Source organism: Labrus mixtus, chromosome 13 (genome assembly GCF_963584025.1).
Source record: "Labrus mixtus chromosome 13, fLabMix1.1, whole genome shotgun sequence".
NCBI lineage: Eukaryota > Metazoa > Chordata > Actinopteri > Labriformes > Labridae > Labrus > Labrus mixtus.
Window position 1 is genome coordinate 22,360,601 of NC_083624.1, and position 17,420 is coordinate 22,378,020.

The window sequence follows — 17,420 nt, forward strand, 5'->3', positions numbered from 1 at the left end:
GAAAGAAACTCCATCATCAGATTTTGCAAAAGAGGAGAGGTCTGACTCAAGTGTTTCACTTTGAGGGGATCCAAGATGATGATTATTTAGTGGTTGCAAGAGAAAATCATTCTTATCTTTACTTTAAAAAATGTTCCCTTTCCAATTTATGATCCCTTTATCCTCTCATTACTGTTCAATGCAAGGCAGATAAAAAGCATGCACAGCTGTAACAGTTTTTCCACTTGTTGTGGGTATAAATAAAAGCAGTAAGTGCTAAATTGAGATAAGAATATATTGATTATGATCAAAACTTAGTTTTATTCTAAACATTGGGAACATCTTTAAGTGTTTTTGCACTTGCAGTAAAAAGTGAGGCTTGGAGGGGTAAAAATATGTGAATGTTTGTTAAGGCCAGAATCCTAAAATCCTATGAAAAACATTATGCTGAGATAAGGAGACGTTAGTTATGATCAAAACATAAATTTATCAAATTAGGGGGGGACATATGTTATTAGTAAAAATCGTATTTGATTCTCTTTAGCTTGAGTGTTTGGTAAAGAGAGGTCTTCAGGCCTTTGAGACCTACAGTTCCTTGTGTTCACCGCTAAATCCCATTTCAGAGCCAAGCCCACATTATTGTCAGGTTGATGAAATCCTTACTGGTTGTGTGCCAGCTGCCCTCTGTGCATATTGAGTTTTGCCAAGTGCTAATGAGGTTTTCATTTGAATGTTTCTTTAACAGGTTGTTCTCATTTTTTACACTCTTGTTACAGTGCTGTGAAGATTTTAAAATGTTGAAGGGACGTGTAAATATGAACGGTCGGTGTGGTCAGAGTGTACACCTCAGATTAATACAATGGACATGCTCTGCAGTCCTAAACTTAATGTCATGTAATATTTATTCATTAAAGCCTTTGGGCCGGGTAGGTATGGAAAGATATCAGAGGAGAAATGTTTGGTAACTACTGAAGTAAATGTAATATTTATGACGGGAAATAGTTAAACCCGGTGACCTGATATTAAGTGTGTGTGTGAAAGTTTCACTTATGGATCAGAGATTATTTCAAAAGTTCAGACTGAGCTTGAGGCTTGCTGTCTCATGCAGCGTGTCATCAGTCCAACAGTTTCTCACTTGCTCATGTCATAAAGGGCAGAGAGCAAGACTGGCACGATGATATGTTTATTGAGAGGCTTTGGATAATAGAAAAGGTGGTGGCTGCTGTTGGAATGTCACAACCATTGACAAAAAAACATGGACATGAACTTCCCTATTTAGACAGACACACACTCACCCACATTCAACTCCAATCACTCTAAAGAGAGAAAAAACTTACAGCAATGCACAAGACAAGACGTAATCACAGTTTCTACAAGCTCATTTCTTCATGAGAATTCACAGTTACACATTTATGAGGGAGATTTTCTTCTTAGGCACATCAAAAGCAATAAGATGTGTATCTCAACAACAACAAAATCATGACAAAAATAAAAAATTTGCCCATTTCATAAGTTCTCAAGGGGCCCAGCTGGACTGAGTGTTTACACTGGATGTAAGTCAGTATCTTCATCTGCAGGATACCGTGTAAACCAGAGTAAGGACTCAGTTCATCTGGCTTTCCCCTTGTATACATTTCTATATTATCTCTCTTCCTATACACATTTAGGATTTGCAGAACTTGGGACTGAAGCATTTAATATAAATGTCACCCCAGGTCGGACAGAAAAATGGCTATTAGAACATTGTCAGTCTAAATACAGCTCCACTGGTCCATGTCCAGTGATGACAACGCTTTAAAGTGATCATATACGAGTAAATCACAAACAGACAATATCACAGACAGTTACTTGAGCTGTTTTTGTTTTTGTTGTTGTTGCTCTTTTTCTATATTTGCAGTTCAAGTTCGGAAAGTTCACCGTGTTGTCCTGTCTGTGTAGAACGCTCGAGGAGTAAGCTAAATATATAACAAGGTAATCATTGATAATTTAGCAGCCCTCCTCTGCACACCGACACAACAAGAACACCAGGACAGACCCTCACTCTCCTCCTCGCTGCGTCTTTGGAAAATCTTGTGCTCAGATGGGAAAGACAGTCAGTGACGTTCTCATCTCATTTTCTCTCAGGTTTTTTTTTTTTTATAATTTCTGTAGCAGCTGGACTGTGAGAAACACGTTAGCTCTTGGAAAAAAAGATGTAGTCCTCACAGGACCATTGTACTTTAAAAAAAAAAAAAAAAAAGGCGCTGCCAAGAACCAAGCTGGTGTTTTCATTTTGTTGAAGGGTAGTGGGTGCATTTGAATTTAAATGGGACTAGGTTGTTTGCTGTTCTGTTATTTAGTCAGTACCTTAAAGTAGCCTCAGGGGAACCACAGAGTTGAACAAGGAAGCACTGGGGCGATAAACAGTTTCCAAGCAGTTGGACTACACTGGGTCAAAGACCAAGTTTGAAAATACATTATGGAATATCTAATCCCAAGACAAGTGCTACAGCAGAGATAACCATCAAACTTAAAAAAAAAAAAAACAACGATTGCCTGTATTGGAAATTTAAACAACTTTCACTCCTGTACCTGGAGAGAGATATTCAGGACAACACTGAATTTAATTTATATAACTGACTATATTCCCTGACACAGCGATCCCTGATTGGCTCATTGGAGTGAGTTACTCTCATTTTAAAGAGGCAAGTCTGCTGGTGTCCATTTTATTTTTAAAAGTTTTTGTGATCCAGTAATTGTGACCCAGATTTTTTCTGTACGTCTTGAAACTTGCGCCTTAACACACAAAAAAAAAAAAAATCAAGTAATACAAGATGAGTTAAGCCAAGGTTATTAAGTTAAACATACAAATTATGTGTAACAATCCACATGACCTCTGGAGCTTTTCCGGTGATGTGAATCTGTATTCAAATGTTCTCTATGTATCACCAACATATGATATGATGATGTGATAAAGCATTTGTACAAAGATGGACCATCAGGCCAAGAAAAGCTGCCCTTTTTTTTCTCTTCACCCCAAATCTGCAGGACACATCTGCCCCTCAAGATTCAACAATCCATTATGTACTGCTTCACTGTTCAAGAGCGATCTTTGTCAGCTCATTAATTCACATAGTCAGGTCATATTTACCAGGAACACGTGTAAAGGTGATCAATCACTTATTTAAATGTTCTATGGACAAGACCAACGCAGGTTGTAAATAACGGACGCAAGGCATGAAGCTTGAATGTTTGCAGCAAGGACAAGTAAATCACAAGGCAACATTTATAAATGGAAGTAACGTTTGCCCTGGAGTAATGTTCAACCTGGTGTTGACTTGAAACGTCACAGCATGTAGTGCAAACGTTTTTAGCTCTTTGACGACAACATCCTATAATGACTTGGACGTAAAAACGGCCTGAACACACCCCATTAGGCTTTATTTGTGAGCGTAGACCTTTGTCTCATGAAGAGGGGGGGAGGAACAGAATCAGCCTGACCTTTGGTTGGCGGAGGGATCCAGACTCTGAACTGGGACACTGCTTGAAAAACAGAATTTTCTTTCAGGTTGCCATTTAAAATGACACCGGCAGAGTCTGGGCTCCTTCTGTATTCTGACTGTATTTATCTATGCTACCGGCTGGATAGCTACCACAGTGATACTATTGCTTCACATAGGGCAGATCAGGAAAGCTGGATGCTCAGTGGCAGTATTCACATAGCCATGGCTTGGCATGTGGGGAATAATATTTAGCCGAAACTTGTTAATTTGAGATAAAACTTTCATCTTCACAGCTAAAATGGTTTATCACAGTGGAGATGGCATTATGGCGCTGTGTGTGTGTGTGTGTGTGTGTGTGTGTGTGTGTGTGTGTGTGTGTGTGTGTGTGTGTGTGTGTGTGTGTGTGTGTGTGTGTGTGTGTGTGTGTGTGTGCAAGAGTATATACTTTCCTGCATGACTACCAGAAGTGTTTGTTTGTTGTGTGCTTGTTTAGATAAGCCTGTGCCTGGATCTACTGCTTTCTGTATTTTTCAGCGAGTGTGTTTGTGTGTGTCAGCTCAGCAGATGGAGTTTAATTCTCAGCACTGGGAAATCTCAATCCCACAATGCACTGGGAGCTGCGCCAATTGAGGAAGTGTCGACGAAGCAATGAGGAACCAATCATAGGTATTGTAATTGAAAAAAAGGTGCATCTCCTCTCACTCCCTGTCCTGTTGCTGTTCCTCCAGGACTTGCCATTGTTGTGCTCTCCATCAACTTGAATGGGGTCTGTCGCATGAGTAAATATTGAACTCCTGTGTATTAAACACGTACACACGTATCACAGACACAGTAAAACCGATTAACACAGATCACAAAGGAAAACAGGGACAGAGTGAAGTGGCGGTTGGTTCCCCATCCTTTCCCTTTCTGTGTCTGAGCAGACAAAAGCGAACAAACATCTGGAAATCCTGGCTTCTGAAAATGAATGCAGCGAAAATAAAATGTCCCCAGAACAACACAAAAGGCCTCCTCACTCACCAGTCTATACTGGAATCACACCAAATTCAGGCCTACTTTTACACAGAATCTCTCTTTTTTTCAGTGTTTTTTTTCCAAATCCCTGATCAGGCTGAAGGAACGTCTTCTGTTGAATAACTGTGTGTTCAAAGTAAGGGGGGAAGAGGAGTTGGTGTTTTTTCTCCAGGCGACTTCATGGGAACAGTAAAATTCACCTTTAAAAGAAAAAAACACACCTTCTAAGAACACTACATGAGGATTCATTGGAAACCAGTAAAAAGTAGTTCAAATCAAAGTGCCCTCAGTCAAACCAGCGTCACCGTCAGACGATCTGAGAAATCATTGTGATCCGTCAGATGACATCACATTTCCCCCACCAACGTGAGGCAGGCTGAGGTTTGAAAAATCCGATCATTGTTGTTGTATTAATGAGTTTTTAGTTTATCAATTGTAGTATTTCTGTGCCAAAAAAAAGCATTTCTATGTTTGCCTACATTTTTAATCTGGGATGGAAAATCCTCAGGAATGTCATTTTTCACTGGAGAATAATGAAATTCTTCACTGAAAGCCAAACTAAGGACTTTAAGGCAGAGTGAGGCAGGTGTTTGAACAGGACACTGTGCAAGGATTTCTTCTGGACAGACATCTTGAGTTAGCTACGATCAGGAAATAAACCTATTACAGATGGATGATAACTGCTATCTAAATAAATGTCAGTCTGCCCAGTAGCTACTGCAAAATCCTAAATCAATATAATGCCAGCATATGTTTGGACTAGGGCTGTCAAACCATTTGACATTTTTAATCACAGTTTTAATCGCATGTTTAATTCCATTAGTTCAAATTGAAAAATTATAATTGTTAGGTTTCTATTTTGAATTTCTGTTCTGACTTAAGCTAAGAGAACTTGCTGTTTGAATTCAACCGTGCTTTTATTTTGAAATAAAGTAAAGACCTTCTGGTAGATTGAAGGTGGCGACGTTAATTTAACCACGGAAAAATGGAACTGATTATGGCTCAAAAACTAAATAAAAACAGCTAAAAGGAACATTAAAAAGTGAAATGTGTGATGTCATAAGGTCGATATTACTTGAGACTCATCAACTGAGCTGTCTGAGAGCGTTTTACTGTGAAATGAGCCATTCAAAGATGCAGCAGTGTCGTTCTCTTACATCACTGTGACTACAGGGAGACACTGAGGAGGCTTATCCACGGTGCGCCTAAAGGGACAAAATAGCTTCAGACCTTCACTGATGGCCAGTAAGAAGTTAATGCTGACAGCCCTAGTTTTGTAACTGTGCATGTATATGTCTGTTTGCTCATTGTGAAAAAAAAACAAAAAACATCTTCCATCCCCTGAAGCCCTTCTTTGGCGGGTTTGGAACAAAATGGACTTTAAATCACTGTCCGCAATAACTGGATAAATCGCTACAAACAACTTGATGTGAGGTATGGATGGGGGGGAAATTCTGAGAAAAGAAGGAGATAGAAGGTGTCTGGATGACCCCTGGGTTAGGAGTCTTATTTCATGTAGGTTTTTTTTTTTGAGGATTAGTCCATGTATTTGTCCCTTAGTCCCATGCTACTGCAGGCCCAGCAACTGCAGGCTGGTTCCCCAAAGGCTCAGCTGTAGTTTTGGGTCAAAGGTTGTTGGTGTTGTCATCTCCCTTTGCCCGTTGGCCCAGAAGTCTCCGCCATACTCCCCCTCCAGGTCTGGTGACAAAGCGGCGTACAGCACAGTGGCAGCGCCCTCAGAGGGAGTCTGGGGAATAACACAAACACACACAGATACACAAATGAACAAATACTGTACTTAAAAGGTTTGATGCAAATATGTTTAGGCAGCGGCCCCAATGCAGGGGTTCCCAGCCTTTTTCCTTGAAGTCCCTTCCGTTTTCATCTAAAAAAAAAAAGGCTGAGCTCAACCCCACCCCCCCCCCCCCCCAGGACCTCAAAGCACTTTTACACCGCAGGTCACACCTACCCATACACACACTGATCCATCATGAGAAACTAATCTCAATCACACACATTCATACGCCGCCAGCGAAGGTTAAAGTGTCTTGCCCAAGGTCATATCTGACATGTGGCTGCAGGTGCCACATGTCAGATACGACATGTGGCTACCTTCTGGTTGACAGACGACCAACTCTACCAACTGAGCCACAGCCCGCTGAAAAGTGAGGAAATGTACTTCTTACACAGTTTTATCAACAGACATTTTGAAATAAATGTGTTTATAAAGTGCTGTTACAAAGCTGAAGGCACAATGTATGTGTTTTTAAAATAGATGTTGCAGAATGCTATAAATTGTTATGTTGGGCAGCCAAGATGTTTGGATTTCTTTCATGTCTAAAGGCAAAAAATGTCACCAAAAAAGCAACAGCAGGGACACAGTGCCTCTTTTACAGCTGGAACAGTTCAAGAGCCAACGCTGCAGCATTTGATTGACAGTTTGGAATGAAGCCTCTTGCCACAGAGGGCACCAGTACACAATGTTTGCTTGCCACAGAGCCACTTTTGTGGCCAAGAACCATGGGGCAGCAAATGTATATTTAAATTATACAAAGACACTTATCAAGATGTTATATGATTAAATAAAAAGTTAGTCTGGGGATGGAAGATTCATATTTCATTAGTATCATGTGTCTCTGAGCTGATTAAATAAATATATCCTATAGGTGTCACTCCTAAATTAACAACAAAATGGTAGGATGATAACAAGTCTTTGTTTATTGTTGCTCTGCCACTCACACTCTTCTAAAACTTTGTTTCAGTTGCTCACTGCTCAGTGACCGTATTGAGCTAACCTCTGCTACCTAATGCTAATCTAGGGTTTGTGTCAGGCAGTCGTTACGTACACCGTATACAGTTTTCTTTAAATAACACCTGATGATCTCTGAAATTAGCTTAGGAGTAGGAATTATATTTGTGTGTGTATATACAGTGTGTCTTCATCTGCAATTACCCAAGAATTGTAGAATAATATTGGCATATCAGACATCGGCAAAAATCCAACATCATGCATCCTTACATCATTAAAGACAATTGAAGTTACTGCATAATGACAAGTTCAACAACAAGTTATCACTGCAAGAAACACACAACAATTCCTGTGTGTGTGTGTGTGTGTGTGTGTGTGTGTACACTGCCCTGTGTGTGTCTGTGTGCAGTTGTGAAAGCCAGAGGAGGGCCGATGTCACTGTAGGTTAGCGTCAGTAAAAAGCAGACTCGGGGGTGTGTGTGTTTGTGTTTGTGTTTGTGTGTGTGTGTGTGTGTGTGTGTGTGTGTGTGTGTGTGTGTGTGTGTCTATATGCATTCATAAGCGTGCGTGAGTGTTAGTGTTGATGCATTTTAACAATGATCTCAGTGTCAGCTGTGAGACCGGGAGCAGGTTTCTGAGCAGGGAGGGGATCCTGCGAGCATCAACACTACACTCGAATACTGTGTGTGTGTGTCTGTGTGTGTGTGTGTGTGTGTGTGTGTGTGTGTGTGTGTGTGTGTGTGTGTGTGTGTGTGTGTGTGCGTTGGTGTGTGTGTGTGTGTGTGTGTGTGCGTTGGTGTTTGTGTTTGTGTTGTACTCTGTATTTTCAAAACATGAATTTTAATTCTTCCTCTGAATGAATTATTATTATGCTCGCAGGGGTAACATTTTCAGTGCGAGTAACGATACAGGAAAACACATCTTGTACTTCATTATACATGTTGCTGTCTGGAGTTTAAAGGTCTGTTCACACATGGAGGGGTTTTTAGCACAGAAAACACTCCCTAGAAAGCCTTTTGTGAAAAGAGAAAAAAAAAGGATTCATTTCAACAGACCACTCATTTTATTCCACGTTGCACTTCATTTGTTTTGACTTAGAGGTTTCCAAAGTAACCCTCTTATCCCTGCTCTAGGGTTTGTCTACATTGTAGTTTCTTTTTCTATATACTGTAACTTATGGCTAAATGGGCTGTTGATGTTTAATTTCTCGATAGCCCAATTAAGGTTCAGGGCATGTAGTGTCCAATGTGAAATTGTTTTTTCATTTTGTATTGTACCTCACCTGTGGTTAGGAAAGCAAAGGCGAGTGAGTGTTGTGCTTTTCTGTTTGAGGTATTGAAAGGGCTGTAAATATCTGGTTTTTTTTTTCAAAACAATGTAATCAGCTGATTAATGTTTGATTGTGGGCTGCACTGTGCAGTGGTTAGCGAGAAGGTAACTTGTTTTGCATTTTCTCCCACAGTCCCAAGAATCTCATTAGGTTATTTGGTGCCTCTACATTGCCTGTAGGTGTGAGTGTGAGTGTGGCTGGTTGTGTGTCTCTATTTGTCAGCCCTGTGATTGACTGGAGACCAGTCCAGGGTGTACCCCGCCTCTCGCCCAATGACAGCTGGGATTGGCTTGAAGCCCCTCGAAGCCCGAATGGGAAAAGCAGTATAGATAATGGATGGATGGATGGATGGATGTTTGTTTGTAAAGAGGACAATCCAGACGAATAACAGACTGAAATAAAGAAACATTACCTTGATAGACACTCGAATATTTGTTTTAATTCGGACACTTTTTCCAGTCGATTTAAAACATTCTTTCTTTGTTGCGTTTCCTAATGTGTGAAACAATATATGATTAACAACACGAAGGCCTATATGATGTGTTGTTATAAAGATATAACATGAAAATATATAGTAAAATTACCCTTTACTATATACATGAAACATTACATATAGACATGTGTTGATTAACATGTAAAATAACTTTTCTACTTTTAGTTGAAGTTTGTATTAAGCGATTTTAGTTCATAGCTATGTTGCTTCAGTTGGTTTGTTTTGTGATTTATGTGGATAAATCACTGACTGTACAAAGGTATTGTCACAGCAAATAATCCCATTTTGTGTTTGTGGTTGGGGGGGAGTGATGATTACATGCATGCCTTTGTGTTATTAATGCTTTAATGTATTTAGGGCAGAAGCATCCCAAAGGTTGTGCTTGGAGGCAAATGCCTGTGACAATTGCAGATTTGAGTTCATACACACGCACTTGTCTCCTTCCATTAAATCGCAGAGACCTTAACAGCAGCCTGCGGCCTTGCGCTTTAAGCAATGCAAGACATGTTTAAAAATATAAAACACAGCGAACAGCCTGCCTTGATTTTAGCAGCGCTGTAGTTTCCAGTGATGTGGATAGACTGTGCGCTTGTGTGTGCCCACAACCCTGCCTGTGTTTCATCCTGTGTAACATAATCCTGAATAATACTTCCCTTGAGTTTGTTGTTTCAATACACCGTGGTACCTTTAAACGTCATTTCACAGCCAAGCAGCATTTCCTTTCCAGAAGATCAGACCAAGTTACTTCATATGATTCAAGAATAAAAAATGCTGCTCCATAACTCTTTTAAAAAAAAAACAGGGCCAAAAGAAAGGTCCTCAGAGTATGCTCTAATTTGATTTTTTGGCTATGGTACAGAAAAGTCACTTAAAGCACAGAGACACTTTTGCCATTTTTTTTTTTTAAATCCTTATATTGTGCACTGTTTTGGACATTTCTTGGGCTTAATCTTTGTGCAGTTGCACCTCCAGCAAATAGTCCCTGGGTCAGAACTAAAAGAATACTTTGCTACCAGGTGATGTTGTTGCCTCAGTCCTCTGATTGGTGTTTGTCTACAAGATGTGCTAAAGAGTACCTGCAGTGTCTGAATGAGAGGCCACAGGGAAGAGTCAGTATATGCGACCTGTGAGTAAGAAAAGTCTGCTGTGTTGTAGCTGTAGAAGAGCTGCAGGTGTGACGGGTTGAGAAGAGAAACACACAGCAGGCAGGATGAAGCCTCCCTTTGGCTAAGAACAAACTAAATCTGGCACCTTCTTGCAGGTGCAGACTTGTGTGAGTGTGTCTTGGTTCTTTTGAACGGCTCAATAATAATAATGTTTAGCAGAAAATAGTGAAGAGAAAAGAAGAAAAATAAAAAGAATGTTTTATTTCTCTGACTTCCCCACTGATTCTAATCTGTGGCTCTCCTTCCTCTCTGGGTTGCTGAAAGTTTTTTTAAAGCTTTGTTAGTCTGGGAGTCAGGCTGCAAGGTGTTGTGGTGTGCACTTTTCAAATAGTAAAATTGCAGGAGGTGCAATGTCAACAGAATGAACTAAAACCTGTCATGGTGGTACTTTGATGCTTGATGCAAAAGGAAAATTAATTACTTTTTGTTGTTTTTCCATGACTTTTAAAGAACGATTAGAAGAACAGTTCATCACTGTTACATTAGTGTAGCACTCCCAGGAGAACAAAGCCAATGGGCTGCTTTGCATGTAGAGTCAACTGACTGCAAACAAGCAGAGGATGCTGCTGCCGTCACAGATAATGTGGGTTGGATGATCGCAGCAGGCTTTCATTTACATGAGGCGGACTTTCAGTAAGTGTATTCTCTGCTATCAGCAGCACTCCATCCCTGTGCTGGGTAACACTGAGGCCACATGTGTCTGGGAGCCGGTTTACTGCTAAATGTATTCTATAGTGGTTACACAGCTTATGCACAATGTAGTGTTGTGTGACTGGACAGGGGATGAGCTTTTGTTTGAAAAATGTCTTTCATACAGACTTATTAAAAAATTACCTTGGAACGTATTTCAAATGGCTGATATAAAAGTAACAATGCTGTGACACAGAGGTCTAAGTGTTGAAGAAATGTGTTGCTCCACCTGCTCTCTCTCTTTTTTTTTTTATCGATGTTGGTGTGAGAGAGTCATCAGGGAGAGCTCAACCAAGCAAGTTGAAAGTGGGAGGGGAGGTTGTTTCGTGAGAGGATAAATATTTAAATTGTTGTCCAATAATGTGCAGCTCTATGTTTGATGAGATCAAATGTAAAACAATCGGCAGCCGTATCGTCTGAGATTGTTTAATTGATAAAGTATCAATGTTTTGAATGTTTTGATTACGTGCATGGAGATCGTAGCGGTGGCGTGCAGACACTCTATGCACTGTGCAGACGGTAAATAAAATGTCACAAACTGCTGCGTTCTCACATCAGCTCTACTAGGGTTCTCGCAGGAGAAACTCCCGGTGAAGTCCAAATGCTAAATGTGGCTGTTTGCTTTCACTCATGCAGCTTCTCGGGCAAATATCAGGAGTTTTTCAGGAGTGTTCAGCAAGTGTGAAAGCCCTAACACTGAGGAAGACATAGGCTTCAATTAGTTAGGAAATGAGACAATGAGAACTCCAACCCGAGCTCCTGAGAGCTTTATCACAGTAAAGGATTTGGAGCGTAGATCTGTTGTTTTCTTACAACAGAAATTAGTTTGTAAATCTCTAAGACCTTGAGAAAATCCACTTAGCGACTTCATTTCACCCTCAAGGGATTTTACTTTTCAGTCTTTAGCTAACAAAACTAAACAAGGACAACAGCATAATTAACTGCTATTTGGAGCATCAAGGAAAATAATAAGGCATTGGTGTCCTGGAACCATAAAGTAATCAATCAGATTGACAGTTTTACAGTCAAAGAAGAAAATCTATCAACTGAATGAACAAGTCATGTATCCTCCAGGGACTCCCTCCCTCCCTCCCTACAGCACAAACATGAAACATAGTAATGAATGTTGTTCATCTATCCTTTATATGTCTTTGATCTCTGGCAGGATGAGAGAAATCAGATCACAGTCTACTTGTGAGTAAAGCACATGTAAGTCAGGAGAGAGTTTTACCTTGTAAAGCAGGCGAGCAATAATTCTGTGTGCCAAACAGAGGGGCGTCCAGAGGTGGCGATAGAGAGCCGTGTCCACGATGCCTGGATCCACAGCACATGAACTCAGCGGGAAACCACCATGCTCCAGCTGCTGGTGGAGGTGGGAACTAAATAACAGCTGTGCCAGCTTACTGTGACAATAAGCAGCATGGGCTGAATAAGACTGGCTGAAGAGAAAGAGAGAGAGAGAGAGAGAGAACACATTAGAAGGCTGGAAACAGCAAACTTTTCTTCGTTTGTTCTGATCATCTGTTGGCACAATTAATCTTTTTTTTATTGGTAGAGTAACATGTCCTGCTGAACAAGGACAGGTTCTTTTTGAGTCTAAACTTAACAACATCTCAGAGGCACAACGGGCAAATTTGGCAAACAAGGACACAGCGTCATTGAAGCATCTGAAACCAGCCCGTGGAGAGCCGCAGTGCCAATTATTTACACCAGCCCAGGACTTTTCAGTCCAGTACAGCATGTTTTATCTTAATAAGCGACGTTTGTATGTGTGTGTGTGTTCCTGTTAGAAACTGAACACATCATGTTTTGTTAAGCTGCAAAGTGACTCTTATATTATCACGTCATTTAAATTCTTATTATATTCATCATTAACGCAGCCTCTGATATTTATTAATGAAACATGAGTTGAGCTTGTTCCAATGAAACGCAGGCCAGTGAAACAGAACAAGACAAACTTGTAGGGATAACAATGTTTAATGCTGCGACATGTTGTTATAGCTAACATGTGATAAAGTGTCATTTACACGTCTAATGTGTTGCTAACTTTTGGTCGTGCTCAATGCTCAGGTAAAACCTTGTCACAGTAGTCCCTTGCCACATTGTTGGCAGGACACTCTGGGGCATTGCTCAGTAAAGATCTGCATGTGCAGCCTTAATACATATAATATAAACTGCATTTAAAAAGGACGTAATGTTAATGTTAACATATCTTTATAGATTTGTTGGTCTGTCAATAACCTGCAGCCTAATTTGAAGTATTGAGACATTTTGAACTAGAAGAATGAGTTGAGTGAGGTTATTATGAACTATTTCATAACATGCTACAAGAGGCTAAGCACATTTTAAATAAGCCTCAGCCCCCCCCCTGTGAATTTTGTAACAACTCAATGAGGATTCTTTGGCTGCTAATGCTTCTGGACAGCTGAGCTTCTAGCTGGAGTAAGCCTGAGTGAGCTGGAGTCAACGTTTTCCCCCAAACGCAGAGAGAAAATGAGACACAGGAAGTGCAGGTAAGTGGCTAAGGGGCTTGCAGTATTGTTTAGCCAAACAAGAAAATATGTAACACAGAGGAAAAAAACCCAAGTTAATGATTAATCTATGTTTCTGTCTAATCAGGACACCGATGACAGCGCTGACTTGGTGAGTGTGGTGTTATTATTACTTACAAGAATGATTGTCTACTACAAAAATGTGGCCAGTTCAGATAAAAAAAATAAAACTTTATGTATTTATTTGAAGTTCTTTACATGTCCTTTCCTGCTTTCTTTACAATGCGTCATGCCATATGGTTGTGACTGTGTGTGTGTGTGTGTGAGCCCACCTGCTGTTTAGGTCATTTATTCTGATCTCGCCGAGGCGATGGGCAGGCGAGGAGACGTTGACCACACGGGAGAAGTGACCACACTTGCCAGACTTTTTTAGTGTGTCAAGGAGGAGCCAGGTTAAGAGGAAGTGGCCCAGGTAGTTCACACCAAAGTGCAGCTCAAATCCATCCTCAGTACGGCCCTCTGGAACCAGCATGACACCCGCTTTACACACACAAACACAAGTATTTAAAAAAAAAAAACAGAGCAGGTTCAAAAGTGCAAACAGACTTGACTTGGCATTTAACACTCCTATCATCCTCTGCCATTTCTTTCATTTGTTCCATTGTTCCAAACAGTGCATTGTGTACTTCATGATGTGTTCTTAATGAGCCTCTCACAGGATAACTCTGCTTCAGTGTCAGCAGCCAGACAGAGTACATAAAAATGTAAGACATGATGTTTAACAGGTGCAAAGTCTCATTGGGTGCTTTATTGACTGTAATACAACACATTTGTTTCCTTTTGGTTGACTTTAATGGCTTGTCATTATATTTCTGAAAGCTTGGTTAAGTGACGGTAATTGACCTGTGAAAGCTGTAATCATCTCGCAGGCCACTACTGCTTTTCTTATCATTTATATCAGATCAACTGAAATGACACTGTTTTTTTACTTTACATGGCGTTCGCAGGAATGCAAGCCTGAACACGCTCATGGACAGATTTAATGACATATGTGGAGGAAGTATTCTAAAAATTGAACACTCTGATACTATTTGTAGCATTAAATGGAGCATTATTGGAGTTGAAGATCGGACCTTTTGGAGCACATGGAATAATAATTTCAAAATGTACTGTAGGTCAAATGTCTTTAAAGCAGTCAGTACAGCATCTCAGTTGTTGTGCAGAGGATTTGTACTTTTATTTCTGAATACAAAACACATTTCCATCACTCACCATTATTGACCAGAATGTTAAGCTGCAGGTCCTGCTCCTTGAAGCGCTGGACAAATTGATGGACAGATTGCAAAGAGGCCAGGTCCAGTTTCATGAACTCCACTGAAATGATATACACACACACACACACACACACACACACACACACACACACACACACACACACACACACACACACACAGAGAGAGAGAGAGGCACACATATCAGAGCCATTGTAAAAGGATTATTTCTCCGAGCCGTTTTGGCGGAAAGACATCAAAGAGTGTATTAATCATCTCTTTTGGCGAGCTCGGTGGATTCTTACACTACAATACAGGCAGGCTCCACGCTTCTGTTGCTCCAGCACATTATATCAAACCTAATACTTCTTCCTGAGCTCCATCAAAAGCTTAACACAGCATTCTATCAGAGGCTAATGTATGAAAAGACACAAGGTAAGAAAGTAATGGCCAGGAGGCAGGTGTCATCAGAGCGTGACAGGAACTTTGTGTGCTTCAGTGTGAAAATATGTATGCTATGAAATGACTTTCAGGTCCTGAGGAATAGGCATACTTTAAAACTTAGACAGACACATCTTCTTGTCGTCTTGTAGGCACCATCATTGTTAATTCTGCAGACAACTTTCCCTCTAATATGTAAAATAAATAACCTGGGATAACTTTAAATGTTTAGACACGTTTACCTCATGCTGTACTTTTAATTATGAACTACTGTAAAAACATCTGGCATATTGTTGAAGCTAAAGAGATTACAGGAAGCACTGATCTAAAGTTGACCCTCTGTCATGCACTTGGTCAATAAAGAATATCATAGCAAACGTCTTAAAATAACTTTGTGTTGTTTCCTTTATAAGATTTCACAGCCAGTGTGAGAAGTATTTTGATTAAGGGAACCAACAACACTGAAAACACACAAGAACTAGAGTTTAATTATAGGTCAAAGGTGAAATATCTGATCTGCACCTGTGTATTCAAACTCAAGAGAAGCACTCAGGGGCGCTGGTAGTGTAGTGGTTACTGCGTGCGCCCAGTGTACCGGGGCTGTGGTGCTCCAGGCAGGAGGCCCGGGTTTGAATCCCATCTGTGGCTCGTTGCCTGCATGTTGTTCCTCACCCTCTCCCTTATGTCAAAAATACATCTACGAAACAGAAGCACTCTTTAAGTAGCATATTTTTCCACTCACTGGATACAAAGCTGTATATATCTCATCCAAGAATAGGAGCATTAGCACAATGTTTAATCGGCGCTGACATTAATTAACGATGTGACGTTACGTTACACACATTAGCGTCACAGATCTATCGTACTTGCTTTTTCACTGCATGTCATAGACAAAAAGGGGCCACAAATGTGTCACCACATGCTCTTTCCTTTACTTCTCCAGTCAAGTTAAAACTGCAAAAGACGCATCCCAAAAATAAACAGCATGATAACTAAATAAGGTAGCTGGCACTTTAGTCATATCGCATTAGAAGCTGGAAGTTTGGCATCCAATCGACGATGTTATGAAGCAGACACTGCAATTAGAATTCAGTGCTGTTTGCTTGTGTTCATACTTAAAAATATTGTAATATCACAATGAGTCGAGACTGAGTTGATTTAGAGATGAGGCCATGACAAAAAGTGTTTTAAGAAACCTAACCTATTGAGCTCCTTCAAGAAACATGATTCATTTTTCAATCTTGCAACAGGTGACTTACTGAAAACTTTGTAGGTTAATGGCAAAGTTTTCCAAAACAATTAATTTCAAGAATGTCTTATTTACCCTTAGAATATTTTATGGGCAGCTCTGAAGCTTCTTGACTTTGTTTATAGTCCTCATCTTGGTCTCTTCTCCTTCGTTCACTTTTGCAATAAATAAAAGTAAAGATGTTCATCTCTCCTTCTCCCCAACAGACTCTCCTTTGGCAGTATGACCTTCCCAATCCACAGCACTGCAGAGTCACTTCTAATCTTTAACGGCAAATTGAAATCCCATCTCTTACAGAAAGTCTTTAAATTGCTCCTCCACACTACATCCTCCACTGCATGCCTGTTGCAGGCTTTAATTTACTTTCCTGACACTCCTCTAAAGGGGAAAGAAAAACAAATTCTGAGAATGTGAAAATACCACGTCTTGAACACAACCTTTCTATTTGTGATATAAAATAAACACCCAATGGATTGATTCGCCCCTGGCCACAAGAACAATCACAACATTCTGTATTAAAAATGTATGCAGAGTCAAAACATTCAGAATATAAAAGAGTTCAGTTGTATAAAGTTGTTTTTGCAACGATGAGGGGTTGAGATGTTTCTTTTCTGTCATTTCCCTCAGGCTAATTTGTCTGTTTGGACCCTGCTTTTTAAACACGACTGCTTTATTGTTGACTCAATCTGAAACATAGCGTCAAATGCTCTGCAAACGGGGAAAGAACTTTAATAAGTGAGTATCCTTCTTCTCTCCCCTGTCATTTTAGGATGAAAAGCTTCTAATAAAAAAAGGTGCACAGCCACAATACAGAAAATGTTTTATCCCCCCCCTCCATGCAGTGAGCCTGTAGAGGGTCAAATGTGGTGGACAAAGACAGGACGGGGACTGACAGAGCAGCAGATGGAGGAAGCTTGATGGAACTGATAGGGAAAAAGGCCGCCATGACAGATGAGAGTGCAGCCATCCCAGATGAAGGTCTGATAGCAGCGTTATCTCTGTGCCATTGCCACTCACCTCCTGATGAGTGTGTGTGTGTGTGTGTGTATGTGTGTGTGTCACAT

The 17,420-nt window shown here is 40.4% G+C and overlaps 1 protein-coding gene across 2 annotated transcripts in view; it reads right to left on the bottom strand.

Annotated features, from left to right (window-relative positions):
• Positions 1–1,146: 1,146 nt before the first annotated feature.
• LOC132987258 (dehydrogenase/reductase SDR family member on chromosome X-like) overlaps positions 1,147–17,420 on the bottom strand; it is a 54,460-nt gene continuing 38,186 nt past the window's right edge. For both annotated transcript variants that reach the window (XM_061054188.1, XM_061054187.1), the window contains exons 4-7: positions 14,668–14,769; positions 13,728–13,935; positions 12,135–12,342; positions 1,147–6,222 (exon numbers count right to left, since the gene is read on the bottom strand). In XM_061054188.1, the coding sequence (XP_060910171.1) occupies positions 6,043–6,222; positions 12,135–12,342; positions 13,728–13,935; positions 14,668–14,769 (698 nt within the window). In that variant the 3' untranslated portion in view covers positions 1,147–6,042. The remainder of the gene's footprint in view (positions 6,223–12,134; positions 12,343–13,727; positions 13,936–14,667; positions 14,770–17,420) is intronic.